The following is a 22,092-nucleotide window of genomic DNA, read 5'->3' as shown; positions in this document are numbered from 1 at the left end:
ACAATCTAACACACACTAGTAAAATAATTCATATCACAAATACACTAAACACAAAACCAAACACCACTATAATTTCTCATCCATTTTATCCAAACCACTAAGCTTTACCAACAACCTTGAGTACTCTAAAAAAAAAAATTACTTAAAAAATAATTGTGGGTGTGTGGTTTTATTTGGATATTGGTTTTTGGATTGTTTGGGTTGGATGATTTAAAAAATGGGATTTTTCTAGGAATTTCATCAGCTGAGAAGGCGGCACTCTGCAAACAGAGCTGACTGAGAATGAACGGGACAGAAATCAGAAACTCTCAAAGTTTTATTTGCTGTCAAACCCATCCCACCCAGCCAGCCCCACACAATCCCCACCCCTGCTCCAAACTGGGATCCCACTGCTCCAAATCCCCTCCCAACCCCATCCCACCCTGGTGGCTGTGGAATGGAGTGAGTTTGGTGTGGGATTGAGGTTTTTTGAGGAGGGAAGAAGCAACTTGAGGTGGGACTGAGCCTTCATGGGTTAAAATTCAGTTGTTTTCAAAAGGGATTTGAGTGGTTTTGAGGTGACAGATCCATCCCTCTTGGCTTTTGGAGGGCAAAGAGATGGAGAAGAGAAAGGAATTAAGGCCAAACCAAGAGGAGAAGCAGGCAGGTGTGTTCCCAGCATGGATCACAGGGAATGTGGGTCACCAGGGCTGTGCCCAGCGTGGCTCCTCCAGTGGGGGATGGAGCTGGAGCAGCGCACGAAGCTCTTCCCGCACTCGGGGCACTCGCAGGGCTTCCCTTACCGGTGCCTCCGTTGGTGTCGGGTCAAGTGAGAGCTCCTGGAGAAGCTCTTCCCACACTGGGGACACTCGTAGGGCCTCTACCCAGTATGGATGCGCCGGTGCCTGATGAGGTTGCAGTTGCGCCTGAATCCCTTCCCGCAGTGGGGGCAGCAGAAGGGCCTATCCTGTATGTGACTCTGATAGTGCCGGAGGAGATGGGAGCTGATCCGAAACCTCTTCCTGCATTGATCACACTCGTAGGGCCTCTCCCCAGTGTGGAACTTTTGGTGGACAATCAGGGTGGATTGCTGGCTGAAGCTCTTCCCACACTCCCCGCACTTGTAAGGCCGTTCTCCAGTGTGGGTCCTCTGGTGCTGGATCAGGGTGGAGCTCTGCCTGAAGCTCTTCCCACACTCCTCACACTCGTGGGGCCTCTCCCCAGTGTGGATGCGCCGGTGCACGACAAGATCAGCGTTTTGCCTGAAGCCCTGCCCGCAGTCGGGGCAGCGGAAGGGCCTCTCCTCTGTGTGCGTGCGCTGGTGCACGAGGAGACTGGAGCTGGTCTGAAACCTCTTCCTGCACTGATCACACTCATAGGGCCTCTCCCCAGTGTGGCTCCTCTGGTGCCTGATCAGATGGGAGTTCCACCTGAAGCTCTTCCCACACTCCACACACATGTGGGGCTTCTCCCCATCATGGGGCTGCTCAGGGAGCACCAGCTCCGAGCTCTGGCTCCATCTCCGGCCGCCTTCCCGGCCCAGGCTGGGTCTTTCCCCCTCAGATCGCCGCCATCTGCCTTTGCAGCCCCTCCTCGTGCGGCATCTCCGGGCCTTTTCCTCCCCGTTGCCTTCCTGCGCCGTGGAGCCGCTCCAAACGGCCTCTGCCACGAGCTTCTGCCCCGGGGATTTGTCCTCCCTGCTCTCCAGCCTCAGCTCCTGCTCTGGGGGAGGAAGGACAAGCAGAGGATGGCATTTGCCTCCGGGCCACAGGCAAGGGCAAGGAGATGCCCCAGGGCGTCCCCGGCACAGGGGCTGTGCTGCAGCCGGGGCCCTGCTGGGCTGGGAGATGGAGCAGGACACAGGGGCAAAGGGGCACTGACTTCCTCCTCACCTGCCTGCGTGTCCTGGGGCATCTTCCTCTTCCTCACAGCCTCCCAGGGCTTGGCAATGGGAAATCCTGCTTTGGGGAAAACAAGGGATGAGCACGGTGAGTTTGAAGGTCCCTCTGCCCAAGTCCAGCTCTACAAGTCACCGGCTAGCTGGGCTCCAGAAAAACCTCCCAAACACCAAGATTCAGCCCTGCAAAAGCCTCCCAGGACTTCCCCGTCCCTGCTCCCTCCCCTCTGGTGTTCGGGAGTTCCCCCTGTCCCAGCTGCTGGGGTCACGCTTGCATTGGGGGTCCCCCTTCTCCTGGGTGCCCGCCCTGCCCAGGCTGCTGGCAGTCCCAGCAATCCCAAAAGCTCCCCCCTCTCCGCTCTCCCCATGCAGGGATGCCGGGGCTTTTTGGGCTCCCTTTGGGGCTCCCTTCTCCCCTCACTCTCTGCTTTGAGCTGCAGGGGCTCCAAGGAGTCCCCCCTGCCCCTCTACGGGCTCTTGAGGCTCCCGCCAATGGCGCCGCTCCCCCCTCTCTGGGCTCCCCGCTTTGGGCTCCTGGCGGACACAGGGCTCTGCTCCTCCAGGCTGCCTCTGCTGGCAGCCGCCACCGGCACCCCCAATGTCCCCCCAAGGGGCCTTTCCCGCTAAGCCTTGGACTGCTGCATCCTCCAAACATCCCCCAAAAAACCCAACCCAGGGACCCCCCGGGGATAACTGGGCCGAGCTCCCCATCCCCGCTCACCTGCGGGCTCGGGGGCGATGATCCCACAGCTGGGGGCTGCGAATTCAGGAAGGGCTCAACCGCGTGGCTCCTTCTGCTTTCCTCGATCCGCCTTTGCCCCTCCTCTTCCGTCCCCCCTCCTCCGCCTCCTCTGTCTTATCCCGACCTCCTCCTTCCCCTCCTTCCCCCCTCCCTTCCCTCCCTCCTCCTCCTCCCCCCCTTCCCTCCCTCCTCCTCCTCCCCAGCAGCAGCCACACCCTCGCTGCCCCGTTCCCGGAGCCCTCGCAGCCGCGCCAGGAGCGGCGATGGAGCCGGCACAGCTCGGCACGGGCAGCGCGGGGCTCTCGGCTGCTCGCAGCCGCTGCGGGCGGGGGAACCCGGCCCGGCCAAGAGGAGAGGCAAACTGGGAAAACTGGGGGCTGCACATCCAAACTGGGCCAGGCTGGGGACCCTGCCCGGGCACTGCCAGCCCTTGGGGCTTCTCTCGGCACCGCCGGCAGCGGGGAACGCACAGAGGGCTGCGGGACCCCAGCACTGGCAGCACTGCGAGGGACTGGGCTGCACTGGGAACACACTGGGATCATACTGGGAGTGACTGGGACTGGACTGGGTTTGTGCTGACATCAAACTGGGATCATACTGGGAGTGACTGGGACTGGACTGGGTTTGTGCTGACATCAGACTGGGATCATATTGAGAGTGAGCAGGAGCCTATGGGGGCAATTGAGACCATGGGAGGGGCAAATGGGATATACTGGGAGTGACTGGGATTATGCTGAGAGTAACCGGGAGCAGCTGTGAGCAACTGGGATCATGCCAGGAGCAACTGGGAGTGACTGGGAGCAACTGGGAGTGACTGGCTGCATGCTGGGGGTGACTGGAAACAATTGGGCTTATACTGGGATCAACTGGGATCATGCTGGAGGTGACTGGGATCATCCTGGCAGTCAGTGCCACTACACTGAGGCTGACTGGGAGTGCTTGGCAGCAAATGGGATCCTGCTGGAACAAACTGGGACTGACTGGGAACATGCTGCAGGGAACTGGGCTACACTGGGACTGACTGGGAGTGACTGGAAGGACAGTGAGGGTGCAAGAGAGTAACTGGAACCATGTGGAGCACAACTGGTTCATACTGGCAGCGACTGGGAGCACACTGGGCTCACATTTGGATCATACTGGGAGGGACTGGACTGACACTGGGAGGATCTGAGAGTGACTGGGAACACACCCTGCACATCATCCCCCACACTGGGCCTGACTGGGAGCAACTGGGAGCACGCTGGGAGCAAATGGCATCATACTGGGACTGACTGGCTTGATCCAGGATGCAACTGGAACCATGCTGGAGGCAGCTGGGACCACACTGAGAGAGACTGGAAGCAACGGGGATTATACTGGGACCACCCTGGGAGGGCTGCCATGTGACTGGGATCAAACTGGAGCTTCCTGGGATCATCCTGGGGTTGAAACCGAGTGACTGGGATCACACTTTGGGCTACTGGGAGCAGCTGAGAGAAACTGGGATCATGCTGCAAGCAAACTGGAGACACTGGGAAGGACTGGATGCACGCTGGAGGACACTGGGATATTCTGGGCATGACTGGGGGATCACACTGGGATCACTGACACCTTACTGGGGCCACTGGCAGTGCCTGGAAATGACTGCAGACATGCTGGGGGCAACTGGGATATACTGGGAGTGTCTGTGACCATCCTGGGAGGACTGGAACCACACTGGGATCATCTGGGACCATGCTGGGGAGAACTGGGACCACCCTGGGGGCAACTGGGAGTGAGTGGGACCATGCTGGGAGGGACTGGGATCATCTGGGGAGTGTCTGGGACTATAGCAGGGGCAACTGGGTTCAACTGGGACCATACTGGGAGGGTCTGGAACCACAGTGGAGTGATGGAACCACACTGGGAACAGCTGGGCCCATGCTGGGAGCTGTTATTAGAGGAACTGGGAGCAACTGGGATAGAACTATGGTCAAGTGAACCACAGTGAGCTAACTGGGAGTGCCTGGCAATGACTACGAGCATGTTCAGGGCAACTGGGATATACTGGGAGTGTCTGAGACCATATGGTGGTAACTGAGACCACACTGGGAATGTGCTGGGGGAACTGGGAACAAGTGGGAGTGATGGGATCTTACTGGGAGTGACTAGGTCTATGCTGGGGGCAACTGAGAGGAACTGAGAATAGACTGGATCAAAGTGGGACGAACTGGGTCCTTGCTGGGACCAAATTGCATCATCATATTGAGTGACTGGGACCAACTGGGCTCATACTGGGAGCAGCCACTGCCGGCCCCGGGACCCTCCAAAAACACCTCCCGGGGACCCCCCGTGTCCCCCCGAGGCCCATCTGCGGCTCGGCTTTGCAGCCCTGCCAGCTCCAAACATCCCCCCCAAAAAACCCCAAAGCCAGGCACCCCCCGGCAGATTTGGGCCCAGCTCCCCCTGCCCGGGCACCTGCGGCACGGGGGGCGATGCTCCCGGGGCTGCGGCCACTTCAGGCAGCGCCAGAGGCACCAGATTCCTTCTGTCCCCTTCTCCTGCTCTTCCTGCTGCCGCTCGGCCTCTTCCTCCCTCCCTCCTCCTCCTCCCCGTTCCCCAAGGCCCAGCCCTGAGGGGAAAGGGGGCAAGGAAAGGGCGGGAACCGTGAGGGGAAAGGGCCGGGGCCAAGGGGACGCGCGGCTCCAAAAGGGCCCGGTTTGGCTTCAAATCACCCAAAAGGGCCTCAAATGCAGCTGAAATTCCAGCTGTGGCCTAAAGTCAGCCAAAGAGGATTTAAATTATCCAAGGGGTCTAAAAACCAACCAAAGGCGCCTAGAATTGCCCAAACTGGTTTACACCTCCCTCAAAATGGCCTAAAATCACCCTTAAATCTCCAAAATGAGCTTCAAATCCACGCTGCACGTACCTGCTTCAGCCTCAAATCTCCTGAATGAGCCTCAAATTCACCCGGTTTTGCCAGAAATCACCTAAGTTGATCTAAAATCACCCACACGTGCCTGAAACAAACACCAGAGGACCTAAGGTCATCCTAAATGACTTGGTTTGAGGTAAAGTTACCCAAAGAAGCAAAAAACTACTTAAATGAGCCCAAAATCACTTTATGAAGGGACCTAAAATCACTCACGTGGGATTAAATTCACTCACATGGGTGTAAAATCATCCAAAGGGATCCCAAATCCCGCCTCAACCCCACCAGATTCGGCCGAAATTCAGCCAGAGGGGCCTCAAATGCCCCCGCACAGGCTGGGGATCCCTGGCGGGAGCTGAAGCCCAGCCTAAAGCTGCCCCGCCCGGCCCAAAATGCCCCCGAGGGGCCGAGCCCGGCAGTGGCTCCGCGCTCGCTCCGGGCCCTCCGCGCTCGCTCCGGGCAGTTTTGGCCGCGGCCCCGGACGGGCCCGGGCGGGACTGGGAGGGAGCAGGGAGGGCTCGGCAGGGCTCGGCCATTTGGGGCTCGCTTGGCCTCGGGCCATTGTGCTGGGAGTTGAGGGGCAATCGCTGCGGGCTGTGCAGACAATGATTGCCTTTGGGGCAGCTGGGCAATTTCGGGGGGTTGTGGATTCTGGGGGGCTCTATTGGTGCTTTGAGGGGGGGTGTTTTTCTGGGAGAGTTTGGCGTTTTATTAATGTTTTTGGTTTCTTTTTTAAATTCGGGGGGTTTTACTGGGATTTTGTGGGGATTTTGTGGGAATCTCTGGAATTTTTAGGGGGGTTTTATTGGAATTTCTGGGGGATTTTGGGAGCCTTACTGCAATTTTCCAGGTGTTTAGATGGATTCTTTTGAGGTCTAGGTTGTTTGAGGAATTTTTGGGGGTTTTTGTGGAATTTTTTTGGGGTTTTTGGGTGTTGCCAGGATTTCTTTGGGTCTTGGGAGGATTTGTGGAGCTTCTTGAAGGTTTGGGGACTTTTATGGGGGATTTGTGAGGTTTAATTGGGATTTTGGAGAGTTTGTTGGGATTTCAAGAGATTTTGTGGGCTTTTATTGGGATTCTAGGATGTTCTAGTAGGATTCTGTGAGATTTAATTGGGATTTCATGGGTTTTATTTGACTTTTGGGGCTTTTAACGAGATCTTGGGGCCTCTCAGCCCTTCCCCACACCCAGGTATAACCCCAAAGCCTCCCCCCAAAATTCCACTAAAACCCCACAAATCCCCTAAACATCCCAATGAAACCCTCCAAAACCCCAGAGAATCACACAAAATCCCAGTGGAACTCACCAAAATTTAAAAAGAACTCCCAAAAATTTCAAGGAATCCCCCCTCAAAAAAACCCAAAAAAAACCCAAAAAACAAACAAAAAAAAAACCCCAAAAACCAACCCAAATAAAATCGCTCAAAAACCAAAACGCCCCAAATTAACAAAAGTCCCCAAAATCGTGTAACCCCCCCAAAAAACCCAATAAACCTCTCCAAACACCCCAATAGTTCCCGCTAAACTCCAAACAAAATTCTCCAAAGCCCAAAAAAGCCGCCCCAAAATCCCCAAAAACCCGCCCCAAACCCCAGAATCCCCCACGCTCCCTGGGGCCGTCCTGGCTCAGGGGCACCGGCCGGTGGAACAGGAGCCGCTTCAGGGGGCCCTCGGAGCTTTTTGGGGAGGGGGCACCATGGGAGACCCCCAAAAACGGGGGAGGGGGAACCTCTGTTGTGCCCCCTCCCCAAAATAACCCCCCGACCCCGGTTCAGGGTGGGCCTGGGACCCCCCGGGACCCCCAAATCTCCCCCAGGACCCCTCCAGGAACCCCAAACCTCCCAGACTCCACCTAAGGTTGGCCAGGGACCACCCTGGCCCCCCAAACCTCCCCCTCCCAATTACCCTTAGACCCCCCCAGTTCCCCGCAAAATTGACCCCAGACCTACTTGAGACTCCCCAAATCCCATCAGACTGCCCCAAATCCCCCTCAGACCCCTCAATCCCCCCAAACCAAAAAAAATCCCCTCAGACTTCCCTAAATGCCCCCCAGACCCACGTCAGAAACCTCCAGATCCCCTCAGAAACCCCCTCAGTTCCTCTCGCAATCCCCCCAAAATCCCCTCAGACCACCTCAATTCCCCTCACATCCTCCTAAACCCACCTGAGAACGCTCCGGACCCTGTCAAGCTTCCCCCAAAGCTCCCTAGAGCCCCCTCACTCCCCCCCAAACCCCCCGCACACCCCCTATTCCCTGTCACAGCCCCCCAGGTTCCCCCGGCCCCACCTCAGCTCCGCCTCAGCAGCTCTGACCTCAACATCTCCCGCCTCCGCCGCCGCGCGCGGGCTCCCCCAGCCAATCCCTGCGCCGCGCCCCGAACCAACCAATCACCGCGCTGCACTGCCCCGAACCACCCAATCACCGCGCGGCTCCCCTCAGCAACGCCCGCCTCCGCCGCGCCGCTGCAGCCAATCAGAGGCGAGCCGCAGGCGGCGCCCCTCGGCCGCCGGTGCCGGGCCCCCGGGGGGTCTGGGGAGGGGCCGGGGGCGCTGAGGCGGCACCGGGGGCCGGGAGGGGTCTGGAGCGGGGCTCTGGGAGGGGTCGGAGGGGTTTGGGGAGGGGTCGTAGGGAGCTCTTTGGGGGTCTGGGGGGGCCCTTGGGGGGATGTGGGAGGGGTTTTGGGGGGCCTGGAGTGTCCTGGGCCGGGTTTGGGAGGGGCTGGGGGGTCCTGGAAGGGTCCTGGGGGGATCTGGGGAGGGGCCTTGGGAAGGGTCTGGGGGGGTCTCAGGGGACAGCCTGGGCTGGGCCCGATTGGGGTCTGGGGGCTCTCAGGGGGTTCTGGGGGGGCTTTGGGGGTCCTGGGCCAACCTTGGGGGGCTCTGGGGGGGTTTGGGGTTCCTGGAGGGGTCCCGGGGGGTCCCAGGCCCACCCTGAACCGGGGTCTGGGGGTTTCAGGGGGAGGGGGCACAGCAGGGGTTCCCCCTCCCCCATTTTTGGGGGGTCTCCCATGGTGCCCCCTCCCCAAAAAGCTCCGAGGGCCCCCTGAAGCGGCTCCTGTTCCACCGGCCGGTGCCCCTGAGCCAGGACGGCCCCAGGGAGCGTGGGGGGATTCTGGGGCGGCTTTTTTTAGGATTGGATTTTGTGGGGATTTTGGGGGAGTTTTTGGGGATTCTGGGGTGGCTTTTTTGAGCTTTGGGGGATTTTGTTGTTTAGGGTAGAATTATTTGGTTTTTTTGGAGAATTACTGGGTTTTGGGGGATTTTGTGGATTTAAGGAATTTTGGATTTTGAGGGATTTTATTGGGGTTATGCAGGGGGTTTGGTTTTTTGGGGGTATTCTTTGAAATTTTTGGGAGTTTTTTAATTTCAGTGGGTTTCACTGGTATTTTGTGAGATTCTCTGGGCTTTTGGAGTATCTTACTGTAATTTTTAGAGTCTTTTTGGGGTTTTAGTGAAATTTTGGGGGACCTTGGGTGGTCTGAGGGGGCTTTGGGGCATTCCCTGGGTGTGGGGAAGGGCTGAGAGGCCCCAAGATCTCCTTAAAAGCCCCAAAGTCAAATAAAACCCACGAAATCCCAATTAAATCTCACAGAATCCCATTAGGACATCCTAGAATCCCAATAAAAGCCCACAAAATCTCTTGAAATCCCAAAGATTTTTTTGAGCAGAGTGCTGTTACTTCTCAGCAGCAGGTAAGCAGCCAGAGCTGGAGGCCTCCCAGGATCGTGTGTCCCCTCAGGCCTCGGTCACTGAGCCGCCTCAGCCTTTGAGGCCAGCACAGTGTGGTGGGAAGGGAAGCACTTCTTGGGGGAAGCTGGTGAAATTGCACCCACTGGACAGTGCTCCAAGTCTTCCCCATGCCTCCTCCAGGTGCCAGCTAAGGTGAAGAGCATCCATCAGAGGCTGGTGTCCCGTGTCATTGTGGATGCCGGGCTGCAAACTGACATTGTGAGGCTGGCTGAAGAACACCCAGCTGACGTGGTGCTGACCCTCCTGCGCTGTTCCCCAACGTGTGACAGGTACGGGGCCCACGTGTCTGGAGAGCTCAGGGCTCACCGGCCTTTAGGGCCCGTGGCCCTGCACAGCCTGTGCTGTGGGGTCTGCCAGACAGGCAGAGAGGTCCAGGAGCCTCGGGCCCCTCTGTTTCCTGAGCCTGCTGCCAATGCTCCCTCCCTGCCCCTCAGGGCACTGGGGCTCTGGCACCTGGGCCCCCACAGCTGCACAGGGCATGGTACTGTGACTGAGACGCCCCTGACACAGAGCTCTGATCCCACAGAGCTGCTGCAATGATGTGGAGAGCCATTGCCTCATCGGGACCAGCAATGGAGAAGGTGCTGCCAACGCTGCTCTGCGTGATGGAGGATTGGCCTCGGAGCAGCGCATGCACCTCTGATGGGGACAACAAGGACGTGTTTGCCCTGGCTGTGAGTTTCTGGAACTGGCCTTTGCTTACCACCCAGCTGCCTCTCCAGCAGCTCTCAATCCTCTCCACGCCCCAGTCACTGGGCTGAAATCTGGGCTAGGGCCAGGCTCAGGGGGCACCAGGCCCGCTGCTCCTCCTGCATCTGCCCTTGGGCCCTGCCCCATGGACACCTCGGCACTGAGCGCTGTCTTGGGCTGCTTCTTTTGCAGGCAACTCTGGTGATCTGGGTGATTGTGCCTGAGTGCCATGAAGCAATGAGCCTTTATTACTCCCGCATTTTTGTGGCTCTGCTCTTCCAAGTTGTCATCACCACACAGCAGTTGCCACCAGAGGAATTTGAAAACTTCTGGAGAGCATGCCAGGAGGAACACCGCCTTCCCAGCAAGCCCAACAGGTCCCAGTCCTCCTGTCCTTCCCAAGCCCTTGTGGCCAGCGCCAGTGCTCCCAGTGTGACCTGGGCTTTGCTCTGCACACAGGCTTGCAGTGCAGGCCATGAAGGCTCTGCTCTGCCAGCTGTGGTGTGACAATGTGGTGGTGGCTATGGAGCGCAAGCGTGGCTGGGACACGCTGCTGTGTGCTCACACCCAGCACTATGCCGTGGGTCTGCTGGCCAGGTGAGATCCCTTCTCCCACTGCCCCCAGCATTTGTGCCCTGTGCCCCACACAGTCCCTGTGGTCATGGGCCAGAGGGCCTCGTCACTGAGGGACGGCCAAGGAGAATGGGAAAGGCTGGGAGAGGAGGGTGCCCAGAAGGGGCTGCCTCACAAAGTGCTCACATCCCCTCCAGGGATGCTGGGGAAAGACCAGACCTCTGTGAGTCAGTCCTAGGAGAGGTTTAACCTCCCCACCTCAGGGTCTTGGTGCCTTTTTTGCCCTTCCAGGGAGATGCGCCATGTCTCTCTCTCCTTATGTTCTGGGATTGCTCGCCGCCTGCTAGGGCTGCTCAGCAGGCAGGAGCCACGCTGGGATCTGCCCGCGCTGGCATTCCTTGTGGAGGTGAGCCTCAAGGCCAGCACTGCCTGGCTGAGCTGCCTCCCAGCTCTCTGCCCTCTCGTAGCCACAGCTGCCAGGACGGTGCCCCTGCCCTGTGCTGCTGCCTGGGCCCAGCCCTGTGCGGTTCCGGGCTCCTGCCGGCCGGCTCCCCGTCACTGCCCTGTGCCTTTCAGGTGCTCACGTGCCTGGACTTGAGGGAATGTGCTGACAGCATACTGGAGATCATGTCAAGGTACCTGCAGAGGGAATGCAGGCAGAGGCGTCGCCTGGCGCTCAGAGGCCTCGTGGTGCTCAGCAAGGATCCCTTGATGGTGAGAAGGGGGCAGCAGCTGAAGCTGCGCTGGGCAAAGCAGCCCCTTGGGCTGGCAGGGCTTCAGGAGCTGGGGCAGCTGCTCCCAGCTCTCCTGCCTCACCTGCCCCCGTGCTTTGGGACAGGCCTTTGGCCTGTGGGCCCTGCAGCAGCAGGCTGGGCTCGCAGTGCCAGGGCGCTGCTGGCGCTGCAGCCGTCCATGGCTTCCCAGCACAGCCTTGTGCTCCACACAGGCCAGAAGAATGTGCAGTCTGTCTCCAAGCCTTCTGGAGCTGCTGGATGATGCAGATGGAGAGGTGGTCTGCATGTCCCTCTCTGTGTTCACAAATGTGCTCCAGCACAAAGACATCCTGGTATCCAGCACCACTGCCCCAAAGCTGGCTGAGGCACTCCTGCTGCTCTTTGACCACGTAAGGCTTTGTGTCCCCAGCCTCAGGCAATGGTTGCTGCCCAGAAACTTTGTGCTCTGTGGAGTTTTCTACTGTTCCAGTGGGCCTGCAGTAGTTGGTGCTGAGGTTTTTTTCCTTTCCTTCAGGACAACAGCCACATGCAGCTGCTCTCCTTTGACCTCTTCTTCAAGATTATGGACTTTGTAGTAGACAAGGGAAAAAAGCCCCTGAAGTCAATTGTGTGCCAGAGCCTGCTCCCACTCTTCTTCCACTGCCATGATGAGAATCGGCGTGTGGCACAGGTGAGGACTCGTGGGCTGCAGGTGGCCCTCTGGGGAGGGGACTCAGCTGCCTCCTGCCCTGGTCAACTCCCGGACTACAGCCACCTCCAGGCCTTGGCACAGGGATGTGAGTCCTGTGCCCCGGGCTGTGGGGCCATCTCCGCGTCTCTGCTGCTCTCCAGGCTTCTCGGAAAACACTACACTGTGCAGCCGGGTTCCTGAAGAGGAGGGAACTCAAGCAGCTGTTGGAGGAGGAGAAACTCTTGATGTTTGCCGAGGTCCTGGTAAGGACGGCTTGCAAGCCCCAGGCTCAGCCTGGACAAGACCCCTGAGCGCGGTGCTCAGCGTGCGGGGCTGGCCGCTGTGCCGCTGCCCGCTGCTGCACCCAGAGGCCGCGCGGGCTCTTCTCCAGGCTCCTGCGGGCCCGAGCCGGGTGCCCACGGAGCCCCGGCCCGGCGGCGCTGCGGGGCGGCCCCGCGGCTCCCCGGGCAGCAGCCGGCGCTCTGCCCCCTCCGGAGCCCGGCGCCAGCGGCTGCTGGCCGCGCCTCAGGGCTGCGCGGGCAGGGGAGGCCGGGGCTGCGCGCAGCGAGCGCCCGGCCCGGGGGCTGAGCCCGCGCCAAGCCTCCCCTGCTGCCGCTCTCTGCAGCTGGCAGAGGACAGGAGCCGAGCGGCCGAGCACCTGCGCCGGGCCCTGCGCTACCTGGAGAGCCCACAGGAGCCCCTGCGAGAGGCGGCCATCCGGTTCATGGGTGAGCCCCGAGCCCGGGCTCCCTCCCCACCCCGCCGCAGCGCGGCCCCGGCCCCGCCTGCAGCCCCGGCAGCGCCGGCCGGGCCCGGCGCCGTGGAGCCCCGCCCGGGCTCGGCGCTGCTGCCGCCCTCTGGCAGCCGTGCCCTGGGGCGGCAGCGTGCGGCAAGGGCCCGGGCTGAGCCCTGCCGGGCCAGCAGGGCGTGTGCCGTGACAGGCTCCGTGTTCGCAGGGGTGGCCGGGGTGCTCCTGAGGGGGCGCAAGGAAGAGCTCCAGCTCATCTGTGAGGGTGAGTGAGGGCAGCGAGCTGTCAGTGGCGTCTGGCAGGGAGAGCTGCTCTGCCTGGGCAGGGAGCTGCAATCCCTGTCCCGGCTGCGGCGGGCTTCTCTCCTTGTGTGGATGAGGGGTGGCGCGGGCAGAGCACACAGCGATTTCAGGGATGCGGGAGGGCGGATTCGTGGCCAGTTGATCCAGTTGACACCCCCTCTCTTGTGGCCATGGCAAGAGCTGGGCGGGATGGCTCTGGCCGGAAGGTCTCCTAGGATTCCCACTGATCCAGTCTCTGTTCCTCTTCCAGCCCTTCAAGTCCTGAGGAGAGATGACAGCCCTTCCCAGACAAACATAGTAGTTCAACAGATATTCAGTGAAAGAGCTGCAGAAGTGGCTCAGAAGAACCAGTGTTTGTTTAAGACCTCCAAATGCCATGGAAGATGAGACTACCTTGAGATCAGAAGAGAGCAGCTGGAACTCCAGGCACAGCTGATGATTGGCACAACTGAGCCTGTGGGAAACTTGCATGGCTTCGGATATGCTTATAGATAGCTCCTTCCCTCCAGCCCTCAGACCGTAGCCATCCCTTCTTTTTCCCTCCACTCTCCCTCCCTTTTGACAGCTCTTTCCCTCTAGCCCTTACATCCTGCTGATCCCCTTTTTTTCCCTGCCAGCTCATCCCCTTGCTTTGCCTTCCATTAATAAACAGTTTGTCTTCTTCACTTTGCCTGCATCTCTGTGGAGCTGAAGCGGCAAAATCCGGGGCCCTGGGACACACAGGCCCCTGCTGCCATTCCCTCCCACGCCGTGCTTTGTGCACAGACACAGAGGAAGGAGGGCAGCTCAGGCTGGAACGGTCCCTGTGCTGGAGGTGCAGTTCCACAGCACTGTGCAGTTCCAGGCCTTGCAGAGCACCGTGGAGCCCCTGGGTTTTGGAAGAGCCAAGCTGAGGATGCTCTGAGCCCAGCTGGGAGGGATTCCATGGCAAGCACCTGTCGCTATACAGGGCGACACGGCAAAAAGCACCACGACTCCATCAGAAGGGTGTATGAGAGAGTTTATCAGAGTAACATATTGCTTTTATAGTTCTCCCATGTATTTATATTTACTCAACAAATACATACGTTGCCCATTGGTCGTAAGAAAGAAACAACGTTCTTAATAGGTGGACAAGGAGCCACGTCATTCTGTGAGCCAGCTGGAGTCCGTATCTTTTAACTTTTTCTCCTTCATCATGTCGCCATGGTGACAACCTTGGTGTCTTCCTCAGGAGAGATATGGGGCTTTCCTTATCTTTAGGAAGCCTTTGCTGGCTCACAAGAACAGCACAGGATGTCTTTCCTACAAGCATCCACGGAGGGCAAAGGAGCTTGGAATGCGTGAAGTTTTCAAGAATAGCTTCCTGAAAGCACAGCAATGCTCCCTGCCTGCACAGGATCAGGAAGAGGGCAGAACCAGAGACCATCCGGGCTTAACAGGGAGCTTTGGGTGTGCCGAAGGGCAAATGAAGCAGCAGCACGGTGCCCGAGACTCGGACACGCGACCGTGCCGGTGCCCGGAGCGCTGTCAGGCAGTGCCGGGATCCCGGGTGTGGTTCTGGTGCCCAGAGGAATGAGGAATGCACCAGTGAATGAGGTGCACCAGTGAGGAATGGCAGCGCCAGGCTCAGAGCCAGTCAGAAAGGCAACCAAGTGAGAGCAGAGGGAGGGCACCCTTCCAGTCTCTCTTGGGCATGGCCGCAAAACAGCCCCTGCTGCTTCTTCCTCTGCCTGAGTTTGGGCTGTGCTGCTGGCAGAGCCAGCCAGGCTGTGCTCTGCGTCCCAAAGCCTGTTGGGAGCGGGCATGGAAAGCGCTGTGTGCACAGCAGAGAGTCCTGGAAGGTGCTGGCAAGAGCCTCTAACCTAAATATAGGCTCTTTCAGTTTGAGTATGTGGTTTCCATTAGCAAGAAAGAGCTCCTCTGGCTCTGTCAGTGCTTGTTTTGCTCTCTTTGGACTATCTAATGCATGGACCAGGAACTTCAACCAATTCCAAGGTCTGCAGTGGTGGTAGGGATTGAGCAGTGGGAATGGTGGCAATGGAAGGACAAATTAGAGTCCCGTGCCTTCTTTGATGTTGTCATGTTTGCTCAGCAGTTGCCAACATGAGGACAATTCAAGTTTTCTTCTCAGCTTGGGCAATCACAGAATGCCACAACACATTGCGTTGCATAAAGTATCATAAAGATCATCCAGTTCCCACCACCCTGCCATGGGCACAGGTGCCGTGCAGGCACAGCTGTCGCTAGAACTGGAAAAACACTTTTCCATGTTTACCTGTTCCTCTCCTGGATTTCTCGCTAACATGAAAAATTCAGCTGCTGACAGCTGAATTGTGTAGCTCACCGGACTTGGAGTCTCCAGTGAGCCATGGCATGTCTATTCAGCCTTTGTTAGCCCACCCAGATGGAGCTCAGCCCTGTGCAGCCCAGGCACAGGCAGCAGGCTGGTCCATTTCAGCATGCCAAAGTCTTGGTGCCTTCCTGTGCCCCCTGAAGCTCCTGAATCCATTCTTGAGTTCCTAGTTGGTGCTGTGCAGGACATGAGAACACAGGAATTGCCTGTTTGGCTCATTCTTGGCTTTGCTGCTCCTGCCTAAAATAATAGTTGGGAGTATATGCCGATGTAAAAGTTATAGCTGAACACCAGGGACTTTTTCTGTGGTGCTTAAAAGGAAACCCTTGTGTGACAGTTCAGACACTCTGAAATCCAGGGTGAAAATGACAGCTTTGGTATTTAAGTATCCCAGAAATGTTGACCTGGGATTTTTCTGGCCAAGGATTTGAATGCTAAGGCAGCAATTACAAAGCTGTTAAAAGTTGTTTTCATTGGCAACCCCTTTTAAATGGCATCAGCACACTTACAGGGGACAGGGTGTGACCCTGGGGACAGTACTTGGCACTTAACGGCTTCAGATTTGGGAGAGAAATATTTTGCCCGGCTTCACAGGGGAGTTCGGGTTTTCCCAGGCCATTGATCGGCTGGTCATTGCAGGTAGCTTTCACTAAATGCAAAAGCATGTAACAGAAGAACTTCTGGAGAAGGTGCCCTAGGGATAGGGAGAAAACCTTGGAAATGATCAGCAGGCTCTGGAAAACTTCAAGAAAAGAAAAATCAAAAATAGATGTAGCCCTGTGACTTTTCAGGCACCACTCTTTGGGTCTGGAGGAAATATTTGCCTTGCATCAGCTACGACGCAGACAGACATGCAGCAACTGGAGCGCTGAACATCACAGACTGGGCTAGAGTTTTTCCCAGAAGAACTGACAGAAGATCACATTGCAACACGACAGTGTCCCTGACCAATCGAATCGTCCAGGGAAACTCAGCAGCTGATGGTGTTGTGGTGCTCCTGCCAATCCCTTCCATGAAAAAATCCTTTCAGGACTGACTAACAGCTTCTGCCTTCAGACAGAGACCAAGTGTTCCAGCAGTTGTTCCAGGTGCTGCTGCCATCAGCCCCTGCAGGAAGGAGCACAGCCCCCAGTGCACGCTGGCTTTGGCACAGGAGCCCCCCGGGGGCACAGGTCTCTGGGGCAGGAGAGGGGCACCAGCGCTGCCAGGGCTCGGGGGGGTGGCAGCTCTGCTTGGGCAGGGACTCTGCCACAGCTGCTGATGCCAGCGCTGCCCGGGCCCCAGGGCTCAGAGCAGCATTCGCGCCCTGGCCCACCCGCTCCTTGTGCGTGTCGCACCCGCGGGTTTAGGATGGCCAGCAGCCGGCACGTGTCCCAAGGAGGCCGTGCCAGCTTCCCTGGAAGGCCCCGTGCCCTTGCCAGCGCGGCTGCGTCGGCAGCCCTGGGGGCTCCTTCTGCTGCCCCGAGCCCGCAGAGCAGGCCGGCGTTTGCTGCTGCTCTGAGCCCTTCCTAAAGATCCTGTCGGGCTGTCTCAGACACTTGGGGCCACCGATTCCTTCACACCTGGGCCACTTGGGGTGGGCTGGGTGCGGCCCCAGGGCAGAAGGCAGTGTGTGCGAGGGCCCTTGGTGGCACGCTGCAGCACGGTCACCGTGGCATGGAACGGAAGCCGGTGTCCAAGGGCCCTTTCTGGCAGGTGCTGACATAGGAGCCCGTTACCGTGCACGGAACACAACGGAACAGAACGGAACTGAGCGGTGCCGTCGGGAGCCCCTGCACAGCGCACTCGTCCACCTCTGACCCGCAGCTTTTCCGCGGCCTTGTTCCTGCAGCTGACCTCGAGGCCAGACCCCAAGACTCGGTGAGCCGTGGCAGAGCGGGGGACTTGGTGCCCCAGAGCTTTTCCTTTCCTTTCACTTCCTTTTTCAGGCCTCTCTCCTGGAAGTCGCTCCAGTCCCTGACATGGAGCAGAGAGCCCCAAGAGTGGTCGAGCTGGCCTGGGTGGAGGGGGAGGAAGAAGGCCCTGCAGCTGCCCCAGCACAGGAGACTGAAGAGGTGCTGCCGTTCCATCCACCTCAGGAGGGTGAGTGGCAGAGCTAGGCCGCAGGGCTGGGGCCTGTGCCCAGCTTGGCCCCAAGCCATGCCATGCCATGCCATGCCATCCCATCCCCTGGGGACATGCCCATGGACAGGACGGAAGAGGGGCCGGGCAGACAGCCCGCAGTGGCCGTGCTCCATCCCCCTGGGGCATCCCGGGGCTCTCCCTGCCTGGGAGCGCAGGGCTGGGCTGTGTTCTCCGGCCTCTCCCGCAGCCCCTCAGCTCTGGCTGCGCTCGCTCTTTGCCAGATGCAGCCCTGGAGCGCACACAGGAGCAGCAATCCAGCTGTGGCCGCTTCCAAAGAACAGCGCAGGTACCTGCAGCCATCCCCACCTGGGCTGGGCCTGCTGCCCCTGCTCAGCCGAGCACCGTGTGTGGAGCACTGCATGGAGCACCCCTGGCTTTTTGCCCTTCTGGTAACGCTCACTTGCAACTTCATTAAGAGCATTCACCAGGAAGAGACCATCGCCAGTGGCACTGGGCTCAGACCATACTCGCCCATCTTCCAAACCAACACCAGTGCTGCCCTGCTGGATTTGCTTCTAGTGGAAGATTTTTCCAACCCAAAGCAAGTAAGCAGCCGGTGGGCAGAGTTTGATTTGCTTGCCCTTCAAAGCCACACATGTTGTTTGCTGTGAGCCTTTGAGGCCATCACAGTGAGGTGGGAAGGGAAGCACTTCTCTGGGGACACTGGGAACATTGCTCCCTCTGGCAGCTTTCCAAGTCTCCCTGTGCCTTCTCCAGGTGCCCGCCATGGTGAGGTTCATCCACCAGTGGCTCATGGCCAATGACTCTGCCGAGCACAGGCTGGACAAGACCCTGCTGGATCTCACCGAAGCACACCCGGATGACGCAGTCATGACGCTCCTGCGTGTGGCCCCGTCCTGTGACAGGTATGGGGCCCACCAGCCCAGAGGGCTCAGGGCTCCCCAGCCCATCACCCTGTACAGCCTGTCCCATGTGTCTGAGCAGCAGAGAGTTCCAGGGCCCTCTGTCTGCTCACTTTCCCAGCCCTGGCATGTCAGCCCCCCGAACCTGCTGCCATGCTCCCTTGCCGCCCCTCAGGGCTCTGTCCCCACAGGGCTGGACTGCCTGGGTGCTGCTGGAGAGGCACAGGGGCAGAGGCAGAACTGGCAGCCAGCTCAGCTCCACCTGGTGCTGTGTCTGAGACCCCCCTGAGACAGAGCTCTAACCCTGCAGAGCTGCCATGGCCATGTGGAAGATCATCCTGTGCTCGCCCAGAACTGCAAAGTCAGTGCAGCTGAGACTCCTGGATGTGCTGGGGAGCTGGCCAGAGCGCAGCACATGCACCTCCGATGGGGACAGAACGGGTGTCTTTGCCCTGGCTGTGAGTTTCTGCAATGGCCTTTGCTGGCCCAAGGCCGCCTCTCCAGCAGCTCTCCATCCTCCTTCCCCCGCTGCATCTCCCGGCCTCGGGCGCTGGCCTGACACCTGGCCTAGGGGCAGCTTCAGGGCCACCAGGCCCCGTGCTCCCCCTGCCTCTCTCCGGGCCTCTCCCTGCCACGCTCGGGCCCTGCCACACGGACACCTCAGCCACACTGAGCGCTGTCTCGGGGGGCTTTGTCCTTTGCAGGCAACTGTGGTGATGTGGAAGATCCTCCAGGAGCCCCGTGTCCCACGTATACTGAAGGTGTATTTCTCCCGCCTATTTGTGAATCTGCTCTTCCAAGCGTTCTTCAGCACAGAAGAGATGCCACAGGAGGTCGAGACCTTCTGGAAGGGATGCCAGGAAGAGCACGGCCTTGCCACCAGCCCCAACAGGTGCTCCATCCCAGTCCTCCTGTCCCTGCCACATGGCCAGGGCAGGAGCCAGTGCTGCCAGTGTGACCTGCGCTTTGCTCTGCACACAGGTTTGCAGTGCAGACCCTCAAGTCCCTGCTCTGCCGAAAGCAGTACAAGGATGTGGTGCTGGCCATGGAACGTAGGTGTGGCTGGGACACGCTGCTCTGTGTTGACAGCTGCCACTATGCCGTGGGTCTGCTGGCCAGGTGAGACCCCCTTCTCCCCATTGCTCCCGGCATTTGTGCCCTGTTCCCGGGGTGCCCCACACAGTCCCCGTGGTCATGTGCCAGAGGGCCTTGTCACCGAGAGACGGCCAAGCAGACTGGAAAAGGCTGGGAGAGGAGGGTGCCCTCAAGGAGTCGCCTCCCAAATGGCCCAGGTCCCCTTGCAGGATGCTGGGGAAAGGCCAGACCTGTATGATTCAGTCCTCAGAGAGGTTTATTCTCCTGCTTCACATTCTTGCTGACTTTTTCTCCTGCCAGGGAGATGTCCTGCGTTTCCATAACCTCGTGTTTCCGGATCTTTCGCTACCTTCTCCGGCTGCTCAGCACACAGAAGCCACGCTGGGATCTGCCCGCCCTGGCATTCCTTGTGGAGGTGAGCCTCAAGGCCAGCACTGCCTGGCTGAGCTGCCTCCCAGCTCTCTGCCCTCTCGTAGCCATAGCTGCCAGGACGGTGCGCCTGCCCTGTGCTGCTGCCTGGGCCCAGCCCTGTGCGGTTCCGGGCTCCTGCCGGCCGGCTCCCTGTCACTGCCCTGTGCCTTTCAGGTCCTTGAGGGCCTGGACTTGAGGGAACGTGATGCTGACAGAGTCCTGCAAATCTTCTCAAGGCACCTGAGGAGCGAGTGCAGGGAGAGGCGTCGCCTGGCGCTCAGGGCCCTTCTCAAGTTCACTGACAATCCCTCAATGGTGAGAAGGGAACAGCGGCTGAAGCGGCACTGGGAACGCAGTCACTTGGGCTTGCCTGGGCTTCGGGCACTGGGGCAGCTGCTCCCGGCTCTCCTGCCTCCCGCTTCAGCTGCCCGAGTGCTTCGGGACAGGCCTTTGGCCTCTAGGCCCTGCGGCAGCAGGCTGGCCTTTCACAGACTTGTGTTCTGCACAGACCAAAAAAATGTGGAGCCAGACCGACAGTCTTGTGGAGCTCCTGCGGGATGAAGGTGGAGAGATAGTTAAGATAACAGTGATGGTACTCAGCTTTATAATCTTGGACAAGGACACGCCAATACCCAGCTCCATCACCCTGCAGCTGGCTGAAGCACTCCTGCCACTCTTTGACCACGTAAGGCTCTGTGCCCCCAGCCACGGCCACTGGCTGCTGCCCAGACACTTGGTGCACTGTGGATTTGCAGGCCTGCGCCCAGGTGAGCACCTCGCAGCCCATGCTGAGGTCTTCTTTTCTTCTCATCATACAGGACAACAGCCAGGTGCGGCAGCTCTCCATAATGCTCTTCCGAACATTGCTGACCCTTGCACTGGAAAAGAAAAGAAAGGCCCTGAAGACACAAGTGAGCCAAAGCCTGCTCCCACTTTTCTTCCAATGCCATGATGGGAATCGGCGTGTGGCACAGGTGAGGACTCGTGGGCTGCTGGGGGCCCCTTGGGAGGGGCTCGGCTGCTTCCTGCCCTGGCACCTTGAGGGCTACAGCCTCCTCCAGGCCACGGGACAGGGACGCGGCTCCTGTGCCCTGGTCTGTGGGGCCATCTCTGTGTCTCTGCTTCGCTCCAGGCTTCTCTGGAAACACTGCTTTGTGTGGCCGAGTTCCTGAAGAGGAGGGATGTTGATAAACTGGTGAAGAAGAAGAAGCTGTGGATGTTCCCAGACAGCCTGGTAAGGACAGCTTGCAAGCCCCAGGCTCAGCCTGGACAAGACCCCTGAGCGCGGTGCTCAGCGTGCGGGGCTGGCCGCTGTGCCGCTGCCCGCTGCTGCACCCCGAGGCCGCGCGGGCTCTTCTCCGGGCTCCTGCGGGCCCGAGCCGGGTGCCCACGGAGCCCCGGCCCGGCGGCGCTGCGGGGCGGCCCCGCGGCTCCCCGGGCAGCAGCCGGCGCTCTGCCCCCTCCGGAGCCCGGCGCCAGCGGCTGCTGGCCGCGCCTCAGGGCTGCGCGGGCAGGGGAGGCCGGGGCTGCGCGCAGCGAGCGCCCGGCCCGGGGGCTGAGCCCGCGCCAAGCCTCCCCTGCTGCCGCTCTCTGCAGCTGGCAGAGGACAGGAGCCGAGCGGCCGAGCACCTGCGCCGGGCCCTGCGCTACCTGGAGAGCCCACAGGAGCCCCTGCGAGAGGCGGCCATCCGGTTCATGGGTGAGCCCCGAGCCCGGGCTCCCTCCCCACCCCGCCGCAGCGCGGCCCCGGCCCCGCCTGCAGCCCGGCAGCGCCGGCCGGGCCCGGCGCCGTGGAGCCCCGCCCGGGCTCGGCGCTGCTGCCGCCCTCTGGCAGCCGTGCCCTGGGGCGGCAGCGTGCGGCAAGGGCCCGGGCTGAGCCCTGCCGGGCCAGCAGGGCGTGTGGCCACAGCGCCGGCAGCGCCGCTGGCAGGGAGCTGTGCCGCCGGCGCCGTGACAGGCTCTGTGTTCACAGGGATGGCCGGGCGGCACCTGAGGGGGAAGATCGAGGAGCTCCAGCTCATCTGTGAGGGTGAGGGAGGGCAGCGGGCTGGCAGCGAGGGCTGGTGGGGGGAGCTGCAATCCCTGCCCCGGCTGCGGATGGCTCTGCTCCCTGTGCGGACGAGGTGTGGCCTGGGCAGTGCGCACAGAGATTTCAGTGCAACCTGGAGGATTTGTGGCCAGCAGCTTCGGGCTGATCCCCTTGGTCCCTGCTCCCTCCTGGCCATGGCGAGAGCCGGCTGCCCCCTGGAAGGGGCCACTCCCAGATCCCCGCAGATGGGGGATCTGACT

At 59.8% G+C, this 22,092-nt stretch overlaps 3 protein-coding genes across 3 annotated transcripts in view; 1 reads left to right on the top strand and 2 right to left on the bottom strand.

The window, feature by feature from the left end:
* LOC119696487 overlaps positions 1-22,092 on the top strand; it is a 1,710,157-nt gene that overhangs the window by 834,655 nt on the left and 853,410 nt on the right.
* The window catches only part of LOC119696488, a 1,499,846-nt gene that overhangs the window by 651,764 nt on the left and 825,990 nt on the right, over positions 1-22,092 (bottom strand). Inside the window, 1 exon segment of the mRNA XM_038126216.1 lies at positions 783-1,493. Within this exon segment, the coding sequence (XP_037982144.1) occupies positions 783-1,493 (711 nt within the window).
* On the bottom strand, positions 11,836-21,866 carry LOC119696507 (translation initiation factor IF-2-like). Its single transcript, XM_038126256.1, has 2 exons — positions 21,683-21,866; positions 11,836-12,833 (listed from the first exon to the last, which is right to left on the bottom strand). The coding sequence occupies exons 1-2, from the start codon at positions 21,822-21,824 to the stop codon at positions 12,214-12,216; spliced, it is 762 nt and encodes a 253-aa protein (XP_037982184.1). The 5' UTR covers positions 21,825-21,866; the 3' UTR covers positions 11,836-12,213.

The sequence above is a fragment of the Motacilla alba genome, unplaced genomic scaffold (assembly GCF_015832195.1).
Source record: "Motacilla alba alba isolate MOTALB_02 unplaced genomic scaffold, Motacilla_alba_V1.0_pri HiC_scaffold_31, whole genome shotgun sequence".
In the NCBI taxonomy this organism is placed as follows: Eukaryota; Metazoa; Chordata; class Aves; order Passeriformes; family Motacillidae; genus Motacilla; species Motacilla alba.
Note: the sequence above shows the minus strand (reverse complement) of the source record. Positions and strands in the feature narration are given on the sequence as shown.